The 18,460-nt window shown below is 41.1% G+C and overlaps 4 protein-coding genes across 5 annotated transcripts; 3 read left to right on the forward strand and 1 right to left on the reverse strand.

The window, feature by feature from the left end:
• The first annotated feature begins 88 nt into the window (after window positions 1–88).
• On the forward strand, window positions 89–1,272 carry fibina (fin bud initiation factor a). The gene has a single exon (XM_084017012.1). The coding sequence runs from the start codon at window positions 198–200 to the stop codon at window positions 825–827; it is 630 nt and encodes a 209-aa protein (XP_083873138.1). The 5' UTR covers window positions 89–197; the 3' UTR covers window positions 828–1,272.
• Window positions 1,273–4,448: 3,176 nt separating this feature from the next.
• tmem276a (transmembrane protein 276a) lies at window positions 4,449–6,946 on the reverse strand. Its single transcript, XM_084018491.1, has 4 exons — window positions 6,218–6,946; window positions 5,687–5,800; window positions 5,457–5,594; window positions 4,449–5,308 (listed from the first exon to the last, which is right to left on the reverse strand). The coding sequence occupies exons 1-4, from the start codon at window positions 6,606–6,608 to the stop codon at window positions 5,061–5,063; spliced, it is 891 nt and encodes a 296-aa protein (XP_083874617.1). The 5' UTR covers window positions 6,609–6,946; the 3' UTR covers window positions 4,449–5,060.
• A 739-nt stretch (window positions 6,947–7,685) lies between these two features.
• Window positions 7,686–10,475, forward strand: spi1a (Spi-1 proto-oncogene a). Its single transcript, XM_084017531.1, has 5 exons — window positions 7,686–7,895; window positions 8,326–8,419; window positions 8,499–8,680; window positions 9,637–9,802; window positions 9,898–10,475. The coding sequence occupies exons 1-5, from the start codon at window positions 7,872–7,874 to the stop codon at window positions 10,206–10,208; spliced, it is 777 nt and encodes a 258-aa protein (XP_083873657.1). The 5' UTR covers window positions 7,686–7,871; the 3' UTR covers window positions 10,209–10,475.
• A 1,313-nt stretch (window positions 10,476–11,788) lies between these two features.
• On the forward strand, window positions 11,789–17,397 carry LOC311018364 (protein regulator of cytokinesis 1-like). 2 transcript variants are annotated; one of them, XM_084017292.1, is made up of 14 exons: window positions 11,789–11,920; window positions 12,318–12,450; window positions 12,549–12,671; window positions 12,756–12,989; window positions 13,072–13,242; window positions 13,353–13,502; window positions 13,612–13,759; window positions 13,857–13,993; window positions 14,080–14,175; window positions 14,544–14,690; window positions 14,791–14,901; window positions 15,028–15,135; window positions 16,058–16,228; window positions 16,903–17,397. In XM_084017292.1, the coding sequence occupies exons 1-14, from the start codon at window positions 11,910–11,912 to the stop codon at window positions 16,972–16,974; spliced, it is 1,812 nt and encodes a 603-aa protein (XP_083873418.1). In that variant the 5' UTR covers window positions 11,789–11,909; the 3' UTR covers window positions 16,975–17,397. The 2 variants fall into 2 exon arrangements, with proteins under 2 accessions (XP_083873418.1, XP_083873419.1); XM_084017293.1 differs by having other exon boundaries at window positions 16,058–16,161.
• Window positions 17,398–18,460: the final 1,063 nt, after the last annotated feature.

Genomic DNA, 18,460 nt, shown 5'->3' on the forward strand with positions numbered 1-18,460 from the left:
AATAAAGATAATTATGCCTCTTGTTGGAAAGTGTGGTTGGAGTAACCAGGGGCCTCCAGGGGCCCCCCTGACTGAAAAGGGCGGGCTGCGCCTTTTAGGTGACGGGGGGGACTGTGTAACATGAGTCAGGACCAAAACTGTGCGCTGGATCCGGCTGCCAGTGCAGATGCTGTTCGTCAGAGAGAGAGAGGAGGTGCATGATGGATCCTGTCCCACTGCTGCTCGTCATAGTCGCATCTCTGCCGGTCTGCTCGGCGGTCTACACCGGGCCCCTCCAACCGGAGATCTCCAACGGCACATTCCATCACTTCTTTGTCCCTGACGGGGATTACGATGCGACCGAAGATCCGGAGGACTGCCAGATGCTGTTCAAATTCTCGGACGTGTATCCCTGCGGGGCCTCCGAGGAGAGGGACTCCGTGGTGAGGGACGACTTCGTCATCGCCAAGCTGCAGGCGGAGGACGCGGCGCGGCTGCTGGAGGGCATCGGCCGGACCGTAGCGCACGACCTGGACGGAGAGGACAGCTACGGCAAGTTCCTGCAGCGGGAGATCTCCCAGATCGGGGAGGCGTTCTCCAACGTGGACAAATCCCTCCTGGAGCTGGAAGTGAAGTTCAAACAAAGTCAGGAAACCGAGCTGAGAGAGGAGCAGCAGCTCAACGGCCACGTGATGAAGCAAGTGAGTGACATCCGGGGAACTCTGAGGGCCACTACGGACATCTCCGTGGGACTGAAGGACAAACACGAGCTGCTGACCCTCATCATCCGCAGCCATGGCACCAGACTGAGCCGCCTGAAGACAGAGTACCTCCATGTTGGCTCATAGTGTGTGTGTGTGTGTGTGTGTGTGTGTGCGTGTGTGTGTGTGTGTGTGTGTGTGTGTGTGTGTGTGTGTGTGTGTGTGGGACTCTCCAGTTCAAAAAACAACTGGAAAGTTAATTGCGGCTTATGAATATCCTTCCTAGAGTATATCAGACCTCCGGCTATCCCATTCCTTTGACTTGTGTCATTAAAGGGAAGCCAAACACAAACATTCCTCTGGGTCAGGAGGGAAAAGGAAATCTGAACATAAATTGTGTGTTCAGAGCCCTCTGTGCCACCTCTGAGGAAGTTTCATTCTGAAGGCAGTATGAAAATAAAAGCCTTCCAAATGGATTCACTGAAACAATATTCCTTTTTTTCTTTTTTTTGTCTGTATGGTTTAAATTATGTTGCCTTTACAGTTGTAGGTTGTGACTTCAAGTACCAAATAAATGCTTTTTATTCAGCACGTCTTAATTTGTACTTGTTTAACATGTGTCTTTAACAATTAAGAACATTTTACTGCATATTTTTACATTGATGTATGTTGAAATCCTTTTGAAGCTTGAGGTTTACATAAACAGTGAAAACCTTTCGATGTTTCGTCAGCCATGTCTTGACGTAACCGTGTTTTGTTGTTGGCTCTACAAGTGTCAGACTTGACTGTCCTGTCAAGTGGCCCTGCTTTAATTGGCGTCTGAAGTCTGTCATCGCCTCCCACTTCCATCTGGAAGTCATCTGCTCAACTATGAAGTATGTTTGTCTGAAAGGAGCCACTGTTGTTGGGCTTTTGTCATCCATGATCTAGAAAATGTGTAGTTTGATGAAATCTGTGGTTTTGGATTTCTAAAAATAGACTTTTAGATGAGATGCAGCTTGTTCATATCTCAAAAAGAAATATTCTCTCTTGCTCTTCTGCTGTCAACATTCAGCGTCTTATTTAAAACACTGTTTATGGGAGGGAAGGTTGTTTTGAATTCCTGAAAGGCCTTAACGCTAGGTCAGTGCGAGGTCACATACACACAAACTGTCAGGCGGTTTGATTTTTCAGTGCCTTTTAATTTAATATTTTCCATGCCTTTGAAGCAATCTGTGTATTTTCTGTCTTTAACTACCGGTTAAAACTCTCTTGTTTCAGCCAAAGTCGACAACAACCCTGATGTAACTACCATAAGTGTGCCCGCTTTTTACTCCGATTAGGTCTGTGCAGATGTGAGGGAGCCAGATGGGCTGCCATGGGCGCAACTGGGTGTGATTTCCTCTGTCTGGTTTTCCTCACAGTCCGGCTTCCCCTGAGGGACCCCTTTTTAAAAACAACTCTCTGCAGCTCCGTGCAGTGTGGGCCAACCCTGTCAAAAAAACCCTTGAGCTGCAGGAACTCTCTGCAGGGAAACCCTATATGTCTGTGTGGCTCTTAATTTCCAGGGTAGCAGCAGAGGGCTCACAAGATTTCATTAAAAGATTTGGTTAAAATTTCCACTGTGTAAGTAAAACGTAGAGCAGCTTAATAAATCTAAAACACGATCCGCCCGTCTTACTGAATTCGTTCCTATAGAAGACAATTTATAAAACCTCATAGTGTCGATGGGTTTCAGCTCCCTGGTGCCTGGAAGGAGGAAGGCCAGTGTGCCAAGCACGCCGTTGGAAGAATGTATTCTCCTCACTGACATATTTTAAGGACAAACAAAGAGGTCAGGAATGCAGAGGGGAGCTGAGAACACACTGATGCTTCTCTGTGCAGAGCACAAAGCCCCCACACCACATGCCTCTGGAGTGTTGTTATTAGAAAGATGAGACCTATTTAAGTTCTACAGCTGCCACTAGTCCTGCCATTGTTATCACTGCAATGGATACTGTGTATTACTACCAACTATAGTATTACCATCCTTCAGACATCTGCTAGTAAATGTTATTCGCTCTATTAGTCTTTTTTTCAGGGGCATTCAAATGCATATCAGTGGACCGGCGCTATGACAACTGAGAATCCCACTTAGTTGATTTTCTGATGAGGACTATGACATGGTTGAAGGCTGGAGACAATTCTAGCAAGAGACATTGAGTTAAAATGAGTTTGTAGAACTGCTCTATGTGTAATATTTCCACAGAGAAGTAGTAATACTACTGTAGACACATTTATTAGCATCAAAATGTACTCACAAAACAACTCACAGAATAAACAGTATTAAAAGTGCTCATGGTGTAGACTGGGTCATTGCACAATGAAATGGATGGGATAGAATCACAGATGTATAAATGTGTCATCACATTTAATGTTGAGGCTGGCAAAGGTGGCACTGTAACTTTAAATTCTGGCAAATACTGAAACAATACTTTTTGTTGATCATATTTCTATTAATAATTTAATTCAGTAAATAACTCACATTATCAGATAAATATATAATAGTAGTACTTCACTATACCACCAATTTAGTACTTTCCACCACTGCTGCTGCACTCATGTTCACTTTTGACTGGACACTGTTACTGTTACTTTAAACTCCCCAGGTGTATGTGGAGAAATGTAATGGTGTGTTATATTAAATGACTTTGTACTGTGCTGTGGGCACATTCAGGACAGGTGGGATTTTCTCCTCATCAAACACGGTGCAGGTGTTCTGTGTCACTGTTAGCGTGAATTTGGAACACTGCAAAGGAACCCTTCTTTACGATGAGCTTATATGTAGATGCAAGTTACTCCAAATACTTAAATTTACATATTAGAAATATATCATTTGAATGGCTTATTCGAGGGTGGAATTGATATTTAATTGAGTGAAGAACTACTTCTTCCCCCTGCAGTTACAAGTCATTCATGAGCAGTAAGCCAGAAGGGATTACTGCATAGGTTGATTTTGAAACTGTTCTTTCTTTCAGTTTTTTCTCACAAAGTGCAGATAATTTCTTTATAGATAGTTCATTTTTTTAGTTTTTGACATACAGCTCTTCATTTATTTTATTGTGAATGTATGATTTCTTTCAAATAAGTCTCCTGTGGCCAATATGGTTTTCATTTACAAACGTGATTTCTTTCAAGGAAGAACATAATAACTCTATGAAGATAATGAATAGCATTTGAGCAATACAACAGTAAAAGGGAGATGCTAAGGAGCAAAGAAATCTCAGAAAATGAGTGCATGCAGCCAGGAATTGGATGTCAGAAAGATGCAGTCTCTCATAAATTTGTGGGCAAGTAACTTCAGCTCCCAGTGGCTGGTATGTTGTCGAATAGAAACCAGACATAATACAAGTTTGTCCTGTTGTCAGAAAAAAGTAGTAGTAGTAGAAAAAAGTAAGTCCAAGAGTTAATGCTGTCTGGATTTAATTTCTTATTTCATAATTGATGTTTTTAAAGAATTGCTTATTTCCCTGCAATGCACAGTAAGCAATGACTCCACTGTTTCCTGTTCTGTTTTATGGTTCAATTGTTGGCCACTGACAAATGTTTGTGTTGCTGTCATTTACACCTCAGGTTTTCACAAGCGGCAGAATGGAACAGACTCCTTGTAACACAAACATGAATAAAAGAGCTGTTGACTCTGCTAGCAGACCTCCCTTCTGACATACCAGTGAACTCATAATACAATAGAAAAGCAGACCGCAAACAAGTATGTGACATCTGTTCAGTGTGCTACATGGGGAGAAAAGATAGATCTGCAAGGCTGTTTTATTTTTCAAAAATATGTTGATGGGGGATAAGACCTCAAGAACAACAAAACATTTCCCTCAAACACAGTTTGGTCTTAATGTTCATATTTTTCCTTGAATAAACATAAATGCATCTGCATACATACAATTCAAAACGTACATATACATATCTTGTTTTGAACGGGTACATAATGATACACAGTTGCCCTTTTGAAATGTGACAGTACACATCCATATTTTGATCTTTAATACAGATTTCAAAGTTGTGCTATTGATCGTCTGCCAGTGTTTCTTTTCTTTGTTTTTTGTTTTTTTTCCCCTCAAACTAGCAGATTTTACAGGAAGAAAATTTGTACATCTATTCTCTTCTTGAAGAGCAAGCAATTAACACTGAACAGTTCATTCGTAAAGTGGGACGGGGGGGGGGGGGGAGAAAAAAAGCACCGGAGGGAACTGAAAGCATCTTCAGTCAAATGTCACCTCTTTTTCATTTCCACGTGAGCAAGAGCCAGTGTCCTCCGCTCCGAGTCCCCGGGGGTAACTGTTTGTGCAGCGGGGCTCATCACTGTTTCAGGGGATGAGACAGGTGTCTGCTCGGATGTGTGGCGGCCTGTCACACACAGCCATTCTCCTGCCTGGGCTTGTGCACCACCGGGGTGTGTGGAGGATAGAGGGATGGAGCCAGCGTGCACAGGAAGCCGGCCAACAACGTCAGGCCCAGTCCACCCCAAGCACAAAACATGGACCAGCCGTAACCGTGGCTGATGTCCTCTGGTATTCCGAACATGTAGCGGGGATAGCGGGACAGTTCAAAGTTGATCCCGGCCACGCAGGTGCAGAGGGAGATGATGCAGCACGTCCCTGCCAGAGAGGAAGAGGAGAAAGGGGGGGTGGGGGAGGAAAAAGTCACCCATTTGATGCACCATGTCACCACGCTCTCATTAACAACGACCTTACTGCCCCTCCGTGGTGATTCGGGGCAGTGCTCTCTGTGTGCATCGCATCTTACCTCCCATGAGGAAGAGGAGTCCAGCCACATACTGCATCAGATCGTGGTCCTTGCAGCAGCCCAGCACGCCGATGATCCAGCCGAACAGGATGATGGAGATGGCCATGCCTACGAAGCTGGCGGTCATCCTCTGGAGGTCTGCAAAAGCGCACAAGACAAGTGGCGGCGTTTGCCAAGTTTCTCCTCCATTTATGCATCACATTATGAAAATTGGGTTTTTGGCAACTCACGGAGCGCGTGCCACTCATCCTGCCTTATTGTCTTCGTCAGATTGATTGGCAGATTTTTGGGCAGCGCCGATGATGAGTAGTAGTATTTTATTGGTGTGCAGCGCGGAACCAATCCTGTGGATGTAAACAACACAAAGAGGATGTCACATAAGCGCCGAGATCAGATGGAGAGGATATCGCAAAGCTCTCTGCCCCCCCCCCCCAAAAAAACACCCAACCCCCGTCCACCCCCATCCACCCACACCATTGTGGAGTAGCTTATTGTACGCATCTTGAGGCTTCTGTTACTACAGCCTGGCCGTTTGTGCTGGAAACGATACCGCGCGTCGATTGTAACTGTACTCCGCGTCAGACTGCGTAGGCCTCGGGGGTCTGTGCGCAGCATTAGCACCTTGGATAGCGCACAAAGTATTTACTGATGACGCCTCACGCACGACAACACAAATGTAAAATAAAACACACACACACACACACATAATAGCACAACATATGAACAGCACAAAAAAATAAAAAAAAATAAAACGAACACACCTTTAAAGATCAAATCCTCTATCTCCAAGTCAAATCCCCCTCGGTGGCACTTTTTCCACAGTCCGGTGATGGTGGAGTTGAATTGCCGACTGCAGAGGGACTCCATGGCAGGCGCAGGAGGCAAAAAGTGCCGCTTAGCGCGCACCAGCATCTCGCCGCTCCTGCTCTCCACAGTCCTCTCCTTTGGCAACATGCGAAGTGGAAGGTTGTTGTTGGAGATGTAAATGTAGCCGGGGTCGTTTCTTTTGTTTGAATAATTCTTGCAGCGCTCCCGGTGCCTCCTCGCGTCGGTCTCGTACCAGTTGTCAGTGCTGATCGCTACTGCTATCAGTCCCAACGCGCAAAATGCCAAAAAGAGACCTGCCACGGTTAAAGTCCTCATAGCAGCCATGTTCCATACGTATCTCGCCGCGGCGCCGTGATAATTCCACGGGACAAGAGGACTCCGCTCCCGGCTGCTGTTGTCAGTATCCGAGGTGGGGAGGAAATTCAGCAATACATGGGAATCTGAAATGCAGATAAATCCCCGCAGCCCTCATTTCTTACATGTATAAACCATCGCCGAAATAAGCCAAATTCCGAAGCAGGGGGTAAATAAATGTGGGCCTCGATGAGCTATTTTGGTTGTCTCCTCTCTGTCTCTTAACTCAGTCTAGCCTAGATACTGGTCAGTCCAACATTTCTTTCCAGTAGATGGAGACAGAGCAAACATTTGAAGGCACGACAAGCCCCAGGCCTGCACTTACAGTAAATCATGATCTGAATGGATGGCCAAAGTTTGGCACAGTCACCCTCCCTAAGGTTGTTATTTTCTGTATCACCTCGGCTGCTGGTGTCTAAAGTGTTCACTTATTTAACACAGAAAGATCTTAAACTCCACAGAGAGGCTCGTTTTCTCTGTCTGGTGTCCAGGAAACAGTTTGATCACACCCAATACACTGCCTCTGGTATCTTTCCATCCCAGCAGGGCCAAACATATCAAACACGTCTGGTTCATTGTATGATTTGGAGAAAAGTCATAACAAATTCACACACTTCTAAAAATGTCAGCGTTTGTTTAGCCACACTGAAACAGCAGGTTCAGGCATTATCATTTGAGCTATAACGTCTGCTTCGAGCAGGAATATTACAACACAAACAAGTTAGAGGGCTCCAGACATTTCAGTCATGTTATCACTGGTTTCATTCTCATGGTCAGTACTTCCTCAACTGAAACCGTGATGCCAAACCAAAAGAGGAACAAGCTGCATTCCAAATTCATGTTTAGTTTCGACTCCTATGTGCAGTAAGGCTTTAAGAAATTCCTATGAGTACATTTGCCTGGGGGCTTGTTGTGATTTGTGTTGATTTAAATAGCAATGTGGTTTTATTTAGGTGTTTTTTGGGCCCATCACTGCTGCACCCCCTGTATACTTCTGAAACACACAGGAAATGATTGGCCCATACATGACAATCAGGAACTAGCTGATCATATGAATTTGACAATTGGATGATATGGACGCTCTGTCTAGGGTCCAGCTTGTTTCTCGCTTTCAGTTCCCATTTGTCTGATGAAGTCAATCCACAGCAGCGTTGCGTGTATCTCAGTCTAGCAATAAGAAAAAGTTAACATTCGTCACAAGCTTCAGGATTCTCATGCTGCCTTGTTTGCGTGATGGACGGATATGTGATATCACCTGTAAGTGCTGCTTTGATTATAGTTTGTGACATCAAGAAGATATTTGTTCTGTTTGTTTTACTATGTGTTTCTATAGCTGTTTCAGATATAAAAAAGAAGAAGAGTTTATTATGCTAGTGACCATGATTGGATGTAGAAATGCTTTTTGTCATCTGAGAAGAAGAAGTCTGTTTGTGTTGAATAAGGACGTGTGTTTGTTGGAAAGTAAACCTTTAACATACAGTATACCCACCGTCATGTATGAGCTTATACGTTTATTCCCCTGGTGATCAGCTATTCTGTAATTTTATTCTATTCATTCCCTGTCTTTATTTCCTAGTAAAAACAATAAAGACCAAGTTCAATATATAAATGAAAAGAACTAGTGTAGCAACGAATGGTCATATCAGGAGTTAAGATACTTTTTTTTTTCAATTTTCTCCCTAAAAAGGCGTCAGAAGAAATAATTCCAAGTGAACGGGAGAATTCTCGACCACCTGCAGAGCTGTATCCCTATCTCACTAATGTGGGGGAGATTTATGAAGGTGAGACGACTGTTAACCGTTGAAGAGAACACATATCACTAAGACCGAGTGCCTTACAGAACCCTCTGTCACTTTTCAGACCACAGATGGAGCTTCCACTCTGAGCGTGTCCAGCCGACAGACTTTGAGAATTCTCCAGTGAATCACCTCATCGAGCTTCAGCCTGTGTCTCCACAACAACTACAGCCGTACCGCTTCAGCAGCGACTCTCTGCCCCTTCACCTGGACCCACCACTCCTACCTCTCTCTGTGTCCCCGCAAGTGAGTTCATGTGCAGAAGTGAATGAGAGCTTTAGTGTGAAGAGGCATAAGCTTTGTGTGACTTCAAATATGGAAATTAAATCTACTGGTAAGGAAATGATCAGCAGGGAAAAGCTCCGTAAATGTAAGTTTTGAATGTGATCTTCTTATTAGCATGCAGCATTAATGTTTTGCACTGAGGAAAAAGTATTACTAAATTATGTGAGTCACATAAGTCGTATTACTCACTAAGGCACAAAGAAACATTTTGGGTTATTTGGTCCTAATTTAACACAGCGTGTTACATTTGAGTAAACAATATTACTAATTAAAATGTTAACAATGATTGCCACTAATGATTATTCATTTTGACCATGCAATGTCAGAAAACTAGACAAACTGGCCATTATAATTTTCCAGAGGCCAAGTTGACTAATTCAAACTGCTGGCTGTGTCCAAGCCTACAACACAAATATATTCAGTTTACCATAAAAGAAAGACAAAGAAAATCAACATTCACATTACGAAGCTGGAACCAGGGAATTTGGGGGATATTTGCAGATTTTTTTTTATAACAAGCGATTTACATAATGGTTGCTTTATAGTCGTTTATACACGTTCCAGAATTGAATACTAGGTCAAACACAAAGAGTTGTTTGGACTTATTTTTTGCTGCCACCATAATAATAACAACACAACATATATTTTAGGAATTACCTGCCATTTGAAACCTAAAAAGAAAAGCAAATTTCATCTCTGCAAATACAGTAGGCCATGATGTGGACAGTCGGGGATGTTTTAACTGAAATGTCATTCATCACGTGGTCTTTCAGAACACTGAATGCTATTTTGGCAAAGTTACTTCCTCTTTTAGTACAATGACAGTGTTTGAGCAAAAATATCAGACAGTGGATGATTGCAAAACAAAAGAAATTGTGTAAACTTGAGTCATGACATGCTTCAAACTTCTTCTAAAGATCCAATATTACACCCCGTCCCTGAGCTACCAGTACCAACCCTCTGCCTCTCCTGGACATTTCTACTCAGAAGGGGAACAAAGAGGAATCAGTCCTGAACTTGAGGTATCGGAAGGGGAGGATGAATTTAAAGACCATAACCACTCCTCCTTCAGGAGAGACACTTGTGAGTACTGTCATGTATACAGACATAGAAACCTTGGGGGAACTGCAAACTGCCAAAATGCATTTCTTGACAGAGTCTCATGTTTTCCAATCCAGGCAACAAGAATAAAATCCGCTTGTACCAGTTCCTCCTGGACTTGCTAAGAAAAGGGGACATGAGTGACAGCATCTGGTGGGTGGACAAGGACAAGGGCATCTTTCAGTTCTCCACAAAACACAAAGAAGTTCTGGCCAGCCACTGGGGTACTCAGAAAGGAAACCGCAAAAGAATGACCTACCAAAAAATGGCACGAGCTCTGAGGAACTATGGGAAATCTGGAGAGATTAAAAAAGTGAAGAAGAAGTTAACCTACCAGTTCAGTGAGGAAGTGCTGAGAAACCTCTATTTACGCCAGTATACTCACTGATGAGGCAATAAAGGCTGTCTATTGTTACGCTGAAATCACTAAACTAGCCAAGATTGTGTTGTCCTTTTTGCAATTTCAAGTTTTTCTACCGAGGTTTCTTACATATTTATTTGTGTTGAGCGTAGATCCTCTATATTGCATTTGCCTCTATATTAACTTCTTCATTTCAGACTCAAATAGAGTTTGTGCATGTAAATGTGTGTGCTTGTGTACAAGGAATAAAGGATGATTAACCATCAGGGACAGTAAAAAAAATCCCACATGTTTATGTGTCTTTTCTGTCAAATTTACCCAAATAAACTAAATCCATCTTTTAACAAGCCTAAAACAAAGGTTTAGCCCGCAGTGGATATGTGTCTATTGCAGAGAATTTCAGCAAATATTAATAATATGTCATTGTATTTAACCCTTGTTAAAAATACAACAGTACAATAAGAAAAATACAACATACAACAGTTAACAGTTGTAGTAATTAGTAGTGATTCAAAGATTCAAAGAATTGCAGCATTCAACGGTTTCAACCAACACAAAGTAACAGAGATGTGTGTGCCAGATAAACAAATAAACCTTAAAGGCAGTTGCAAGCAGATTTTAGATTTATGGAGTGATAGCTTACCTATGAAAAGACATGAGACAAGTGGCTGGGCTTGCCCTTAACCACAAAATCTTCTGTGCTCCATGCAGGCCTGGGAAGTGGATACACAGGCCAAGTCAAGGCTATTCATACAAATCATAGACACACCTGATGCAAAAACAAATATGAGCATACAGGTTAAACGCTAGCTGAGTCAGAAGTGTAGGCCTATGTTTGTGTGTGTGTGTGTGTGTGTGTGTTTGTGTGTGTGTGTGTGTGTGTGTGTGTGTGTGTGTGTGTGTGTGTGTGTGTATGTGTGTGTGTGTGTGTGTGTGTGTGTGTGTTTTAAAGTTTTAATATCAACCATCTGATCAAGTTTTCTTATACAAAATGACAATTTCTTGTTCTTCTTTATTCCATCCATCCATCCATTGTCTACCGCTTATCCTGTATTTAGGGTCACGGGGGGGCTGGAGCCGATCCCAGCTATCATTGGGCGAAGGCAGGGTACACTCTGGACAGGACGCCAGTCTATCACAGGGCCGACATGTAGAGACAAACAACCATTCACACTCACATTTGTTCTTCTTTATTGAACAACACATTTACAAACAAAAAGTTAGCTTGTACATTTTCTGGGATTTCCAAAACAGGGGAAATGCATTACAAGAAGAATTTCAAATGTGTCTGTTTTTCATAAATTCTGCATTGTGTATATAATATTTTGACATTATGAGAATCGTGTTGGTCAGCAGATTTTATAGTTTCCAGCAGATTTTATAGTTTCTTAACCAACCCATACATTTACATCACCACGTGATCGACAGATTATTTTGTCTATTCTTCAATGTATTTCCAATACAGGAGGCGGTAACAACGGGGATATTAAAATATGCTTCGCGGTTTCAATACTCGTTCAAAACTAATTTGAAACGCCCATAGAACAGCTTCCGTTGACGTCAGACGAATCAGCCAATCAGAGCCCAGATGTGGTTACGGTACAGATTTCAAACCCATCCAAACGACAAACGAACGGGCAGCCTGAGAACCGTGGCCACACCAATGTTGATTTTTTTTTTTACATTGAAGATTGTTTTTAATACTTTTCTAACGTCTGCGGTGGCAACATGAGAGTGAGGTTAGTGACCTAATATGTTTTCATTATTGGAGCTTAAATTGTTTACATGAACAATAATTGTCAAATAGCGAACGTATTTCCTGATTAGCCTGTCGATAAAGCTAGTTAGCTTTAGCTAACTTGAGCAGACGCACACATATTGTGTCACGCTAGGACGGAGTTGCCGTCCGTGTATGCTGCAATGATTAATATTACATGGTAATTATATTTTGTGTTAATTTCATGACTCTCATGCTCGAGCTGCTGTTATTTAACTTCATAGCCAACGCTTAGCGGGAGGCTAATTTTAGCTCGCTCAGTGGCTGAAAGGATTGTGGACCTAAAAGTTAGCTACAAACAGTCGTGCTATTGAACTGGTTTTACTGGTGGAAGGTGTTTAAACTCGTTTTCTTTCCAGTGAAGTCCACGCAGCAGAGTCTTGTGCCTACCTCAACAGAGCACAGGTCAGGTTGCAGGATATTTGGGATGAAATTGGGATTCCGGAGGAACAGCGCGTACAGAGAACCAATGACGTTCACAAGCACATTAAAGTGAGTCCCATATCAATTAGGATTAGATTTAAAGTCTGTTTTTGACCTAACAAAGCTCGTAAATTGACACAAATGTTTGTTTTTTCTTGTCCTGCTAGGGTCTGCTGGACCTAATGATTACAGAGGAAGAGGAGCTAAAGAAGAGATTACTGAATAGTATAAAGGCTTGTGTTAAGGAACTTAATCATTTGTGCAGTGAACTTCAGCTTCCCCCCTTTGAGGTACAGTCTTTTTTTTTTATTTAGAAATGTGTGGTTGAGTTCTTAAATTGCTGATATATTTGGACTAACTGGCTTTCTGTGAAGGAGGAAGATGGCTGCACTGTGCTGCAGATGGAAAAGAACACCCGCACACGTCTAGAGCTAATGAAGGAGCACAAGAAGCAGAGAATGGAAGAGCTCAAGGCCCTCATAGTCAAAGACCGTGAGCTGTGTGATATTCTGTGCACTACCCCATTTTGCATTGATCATGACGCTGTCCCATCGCTGAAGCAACTTGAGTCATACAACGCCTACCTGGATGATCTCACCAAAGAGAAGGTGTGACCGACGTTCCGCTTTTCTTAGTTACTTAGTGTCTTTTCCTATTAGGATTGTAAATGAACCTGCCATGTCTTTTCAGGAACGTCGCCATGATGAATTTGTAAGCGTCAAAAAGGAGATCACCGTGTGCATGGATGATCTCGAGTGGAACCCACACACCAGCTTTGAGATGGATGTGATGTGTGAGGATGAGGAGGCATTTTGCCTGTCAACTGACAACATTGCTGCTCTTAAAGTACTTCTCAATCAGGTGATTTTATTTTCTTAATTTCCCTCAAGATGTTTGTTATTCCGATGCTGGTTTAAGTTTATGTATCATATTATGATACATGTATGATTTATTTGTTTGCCTCCTCCCAGTTACAAGAACGAAAGGCTGAGAATGAGCTCCGTAGTTCAACTCTACGCACCAAGATGCAGGAGCTGTGGGAAAGACTTCAGGTTCCCGATGAGGAAAGGGAAGCCCTCTCTGAGCATATGGTCAAGTGCAAGAAGAGCAACATTGAGGCAGTAAGACATCTACCTTTACATTTAGATTAAGTGGTTTCAGTGCATTGGTTTGTTCCATCACCAAACACCTACATAACACGTTTTAATAATGTGCATTCTGTCTTTCCAGCTCCGGGCTGAGGTCCAGCGTCTAGAGGTGCTGAAAATGCAGAGCATGAAAACATTCATTGAGGCCATCAGAGCTGAGATCGCCCTCTTCTGGGAGAGATGTTTCTATAGCCCAGAACAGCAGGAAGCTTTTGTTCCATATCATGATGGTGAATATGTTGTCTAATGACAATGCCCTAACATCCAATACATGCTGTTTATCATCTCAAAGAGTGCGACTCTCAATGCATGCTTTATTTCCCCCAGATGATTTCACTGAAGCGCTTCTCAACCTGCACGAGGCAGAGGTCGAGACCCTGAAAAAGTGTTATGAGGATCACAGAGAACTGTTTGAGGGAGTCACAAAATGGCAGGAGAACTGGACCTTGTACCTGGAACTTGACGTGAGTACTATCCTAGAATTTAGTGGGAACGCATTTAAAATAAACGTATCTTGGTATTGTAATGTGTATATCTCTCTCCACCTCAGAGAAAGGCCAATGACCCCTCAAGGTTCAACAACAGAGGTGGGAATCTTCTGAAAGAAGAGAAGCAAAGAGCTGATCTGCAGAAAAGTTTGCCTAAGGTGAGGAAATGTTTGAAAGTGGTCATAGACATGTTTTTGTGTGTTTAGTGAATACAAAAACATTTTCTTCTTGTAAATGAACCTGTTAACATTTTTAAAAGTCAAATTAGATTTAGTTGGCAATCAAACATAGGAGCTCAAGTGACTTATTGGTGCAATAATATGTTTGTCCAACAGATGGGGGTGTTGAAACTATTATCTCAGTTTGTAGTTCTTGTGCAAAATGGTCGGATTTTGAAATAGGAAAGAGATTTTAGAAATTCAACTGTTTAGTGATGTAGACTGAAGGTCCACTGTTAACTGTTAACTATTAATGGTAAATGTGAACATGTCAACAAGTTAAAATGTGTGATTCCTGTTTGTTCCAGCTGGAAAAGAGTCTCAAAGCCCAAATCGATGTTTGGGAGCAGGAGCATGGCAAGGAATTCCTCATCAATTGTCAGAAGTTTCTTGAGTATGTGCAGCAGCAGTGGGATCATCACCACGCTGAGAAGGAGAAAGAGAAACAGGAAAGGGTGTGTTATTAATTTGCATTTAAAAACGACACCAAGTCTTCTATTTCCCTGTTTCAAAAGGATCTTAATTTAGACTACATTCTTCTTTCGTCTTAATTAGCAAATGAAGAAAACTAAACAGACACAGGAGGACATGTTATATGGAACTTCAATGAGAACACCATCCAAACGGCGACTAGCAGGGACTCTCACACCTGGAAAAATGAGAAAGGTATGATGTCGATGCAGTGTTAATATGTTTTATATATCTTTATTGCTTGTGCAGTGGGACACTGACTGCCTCTGTGAGTGAGTTGCTTAAAAAGTTGACCCACTTATTTCCCCTGTCAACATACAGCTCAACGGCACCTCGACCATCTCCACTCCTAACAGCTTCCTTAGTTCAGGCTTCGGTGGGACCATGTGCCAGTCCTCCATCCAGAAACCACCTCTGTCTGCCAGCAAGGTTTGCTTTCCATCATATTCTGTCTGACCTTAAATGTTATGTTGTGTCTCAGGCAGGCTTCACAAAGCACCTTAAATTAAGATCCCTTAAAATGTTCACTCAATGATTAGTACTGGTTTTCTCCTTATATCACTCTTATATTTAAGGAATCCCTTTGAGTTAAACCATTGCACAAAATACCGTAGCAACCAAAGTTAGGGAAAAAATGTAGGTGCATGTGACTCAGTCTTAACCCCATCATGGCCAAGTTAAAGGCAATAAATGAGGAAAATTAATATATCCCTAGAAGAGTGTTCAGGAGAACCCGACGGATATGCTATAAGCTGTGCAGTGATTTAACACCATAGATTGGACCAGCTGTCAATTGATGATTTGTCCCTACAAGATTTCAGATGAGATACATTTTTAGTCATTTCTTTTGTGTTCCCCCATAAGTATAATATTTTCCTCCTCTGACCAATTTGTTTTTTTCTTGTCTTTTCTTCTGCCATTTTTTTAAAACTCTTTTAAAGGCTAAATGTCTCCATGGAAACTGGACTTTAGCACAGGACAATCTTTCAATGCAGTAAATACCTTAATGTTTTTCTTGAACGAAGGAAACTTTTGAAAGTATTCTATGCTACTTAAGAGTCCCTGAGCTGGAAAAAAAGTAAGCCTTGTGCCATACTTAAGGAGAAAACTTAAGGTGTCTTGTGCGTCCAGCCCCTGACACTGTTGTCCATTTTATGTTTATTGACTTAAATCTCCCTTTTTTAAGATGGCTAATTTGTTTTCCCTAAAAATGCTGCTCGGCAATTGAGTGTACTGTATGTTTAAGGAAGATACAGACCATGTGGAAATGCTTGTTAAATGAGCAGTGAGACCATATAAGGATATAACATTAAAAGGTTGTGAAATTCTCATCATTATCATCTTGTTGTAGGGTCTTGGCCTCCGAACCCCTGGACAAGGAAAGACTCCCCGTACACTAGACCGAAACAAGGAAAACATCTCCCATCTTAGAAACACTCCAAGTGGCACACTAAGGTCTCAGGATACTCAAGATCACACCTTCTCCATTAACTCTGTTGCTGGCTCCTATTCGGAATTTGCGGTAAATTCAGTTTTAATTCCGTTTACTTAGTCCCAAACCACAAAAGATGCACTAAAGTACAATCTAACGATGGCAAATACAAACATTTTCCTGGATTACATTAGTCCCACAATCAGCAATAATTATATCTTGGTCTGTAGGTGACCGTGATACGCACTTGGCATCCCTGTTGAGCTAAAATAGAATTTTGGTTAACACGTTTGACCTGGAAGTACTCAAAATTACATTTTCTCAAGCTTTGTGAATGTCTTTCAGTGTATATATGTGCTCTGGCTGTACAGTAACACTTTAGATAATTATCAAGTAGAGCAAATAGAAAGCAGCGATGCATGTGACAAGAGTGCATAATGTTTAGAAACGGATAATCTGCATCAACATTCCTAGTGGTAGACGATGCATACATATGATAAATATACATACCAGAGTCTTTTTATGAGTAGTGAATCATGAGAAATGCTGAAAAGGAAAATGCTTTACTGTAAATCCTTAAAACAATTCCTGACATACCAGAGGCTCAGCCACTTGTTCCCTGGGCAACAGTTTAACTGTCCACCACCACATTACTGTGAAATCTGGACATCTTTTCCTAAATTAATATATACATTAGTATTATGAGTATTACCATGCTACAACATTTTGACTCCTAAATCATTCATTTTTACTTTTCTTTACAGAGGGACCTCTCGAAGGCTTCTAAATCAAATGTGAAGTCAGGACTGCTGAACTCCACTGTCGGCCACCAGTGACGGGGTCACAGGAGCTACTTGCTGCCAGAAATCATCCAGTTTACCAGTAGTTTGGTTTGCTTTCATAAAGTGGACAAGCAGGGAAAAAAATGTAAATATTTCAATCCATGTGAACATTTCAAATCTCTGTCAATCCTGTTTTGCTAAGTCTAGGTTAGGCCCACTGTTGAAGCAGTTTTCTCTGTTTGTATTTTAAGATATTTGTACCAAGTCCGTAGCGGCTTTTTATTTTAGGGATACAGCTTTTTAAATGACACATTAACTATATCTAGAGCACTACTTTGTTTTAGTACTGTAGCAGCTAGGCAATGCACCATGGTTTCATTCCTCCAGCTGGGATGACAGCTCAATTTGCTCTTCGGAGTGCTTTTTTTTTCTTTCTGTTTTTTAAATCAAGCTGTAAATAAACATTTATAACACCTATTTATGATCTTCTATTATTTCAGATTCTACCTGAATGTTTTCATTCTTGCCCGTATTGTTGAGTTGCTCAGTTCTTTTCTGCAAAAGTGTAAATTTTTTGTTGAGCAGTCTGTTCATTTCTCTAGGGAGGCTTAGTATATCATAGTATAGTATGTCTTAAAAAGTCAGTATTGAATGTCCAAAAAGGTGATGGGGAAAAAAAAGTCATAGTATAGTATGTCTTAAAAAGTCAGTATTGAGCTGAATTAGTACAAGCTCATAGTATAGTATGTCGACAAAAGTGATAGTTTAACATGTCAAAAACAGTCATGGTATAGTATGTCGGAAAAGTTCATAGTAGCATAGTATGTCGGAAAAAAGTCACAGTATAGTGTGGATAGAAAAAGTCAAAGTATAGGTCTTGTATGTTGAAAAATTAGATGAAAAAGTTGTAATATAGTATGCCGAAAAAAGTCTTGAAAAGTCATAGTTTAGTATGTTAAAAAGTCTTGAAAAGTCATAGTTTAGTATGTTAAAAAGTCTTGAAAAGTCATAGTTTAGTATGTTAAAAAGTCTTGAAAAGTCATAGTTTAGTATGTTGAAAAAAGTTTTGAAAAGTCGTAGTTAAGTATGTCCAAAAAAGTCACGAAAAAACTAATATGGTATGTCACCAAAAAGTCGTAGTATTGTAGGTAGAAAAAAGTCATTAAAATATTCAAAGTTTAGTAGGCTGGAAAAAGTCTTGAGAATATTCATAGATAAGTATGTTAAAAAAGTTGTGAAAATAAAAAATTATTTAAATAGTATAGTCGTCAAAAGCCAAAGTGTATCAAGGAATAGTCAGACAAGCCTTATATTGTTATATTGCATATGTTTACAGTATAAATTTGCAAACATTTGTTGTTTGACACTTTATGATATATACATAAAGTGTGTATACATATATATACTGAGTTTTCATATTCTACTATGACTTTCGATGACATTTTTAACAGTATACGATGCTTTGACATTTGTGATGCCCTTTTTATGGCAAACTATACTTTGTCATGAAATATTTATGTAAAACTATGTTCTATTATTA

This window comes from Eutrigla gurnardus, assembly GCF_963514095.1.
Source record: "Eutrigla gurnardus genome assembly, chromosome: 9".
In the NCBI taxonomy this organism is placed as follows: Eukaryota; Metazoa; Chordata; class Actinopteri; order Perciformes; family Triglidae; genus Eutrigla; species Eutrigla gurnardus.

Bases quoted from the DNA above. Each gene is read 5' to 3' on its own strand.
- fibina (XM_084017012.1), top strand. From the start codon at position 198: ATGATGGATCCTGTCCCACTGCTGCTCGTCATAGTCGCATCTCTGCCG.
- tmem276a (XM_084018491.1), bottom strand. From the start codon at position 6,608: ATGGCTGCTATGAGGACTTTAACCGTGGCAGGTCTCTTTTTGGCATTT. The intron at 5,595-5,686 runs GTGAGTTGCCAA...GCGCTTTTGCAG, and splicing joins GGATGAGTGGCACGCGCTCC to ACCTCCAGAGGATGACCGCC. The intron at 5,309-5,456 runs GTAAGATGCGAT...CCTCTCTGGCAG, and splicing joins ACTCCTCTTCCTCATGGGAG to GGACGTGCTGCATCATCTCC.
- LOC311018364 (XM_084017292.1), top strand. The intron at 14,691-14,790 runs GTGTGTTATTAA...CGTCTTAATTAG, and splicing joins AGAAAGAGAAACAGGAAAGG to CAAATGAAGAAAACTAAACA. The intron at 14,902-15,027 runs GTATGATGTCGA...GTCAACATACAG, and splicing joins CACCTGGAAAAATGAGAAAG to CTCAACGGCACCTCGACCAT.
- spi1a (XM_084017531.1), top strand. From the start codon at position 7,872: ATGGACGGATATGTGATATCACCT. The intron at 8,681-9,636 runs GTGAGTTCATGT...CTTCTTCTAAAG, and splicing joins CTCTCTCTGTGTCCCCGCAA to ATCCAATATTACACCCCGTC. The intron at 9,803-9,897 runs GTGAGTACTGTC...TTTCCAATCCAG, and splicing joins CTCCTTCAGGAGAGACACTT to GCAACAAGAATAAAATCCGC.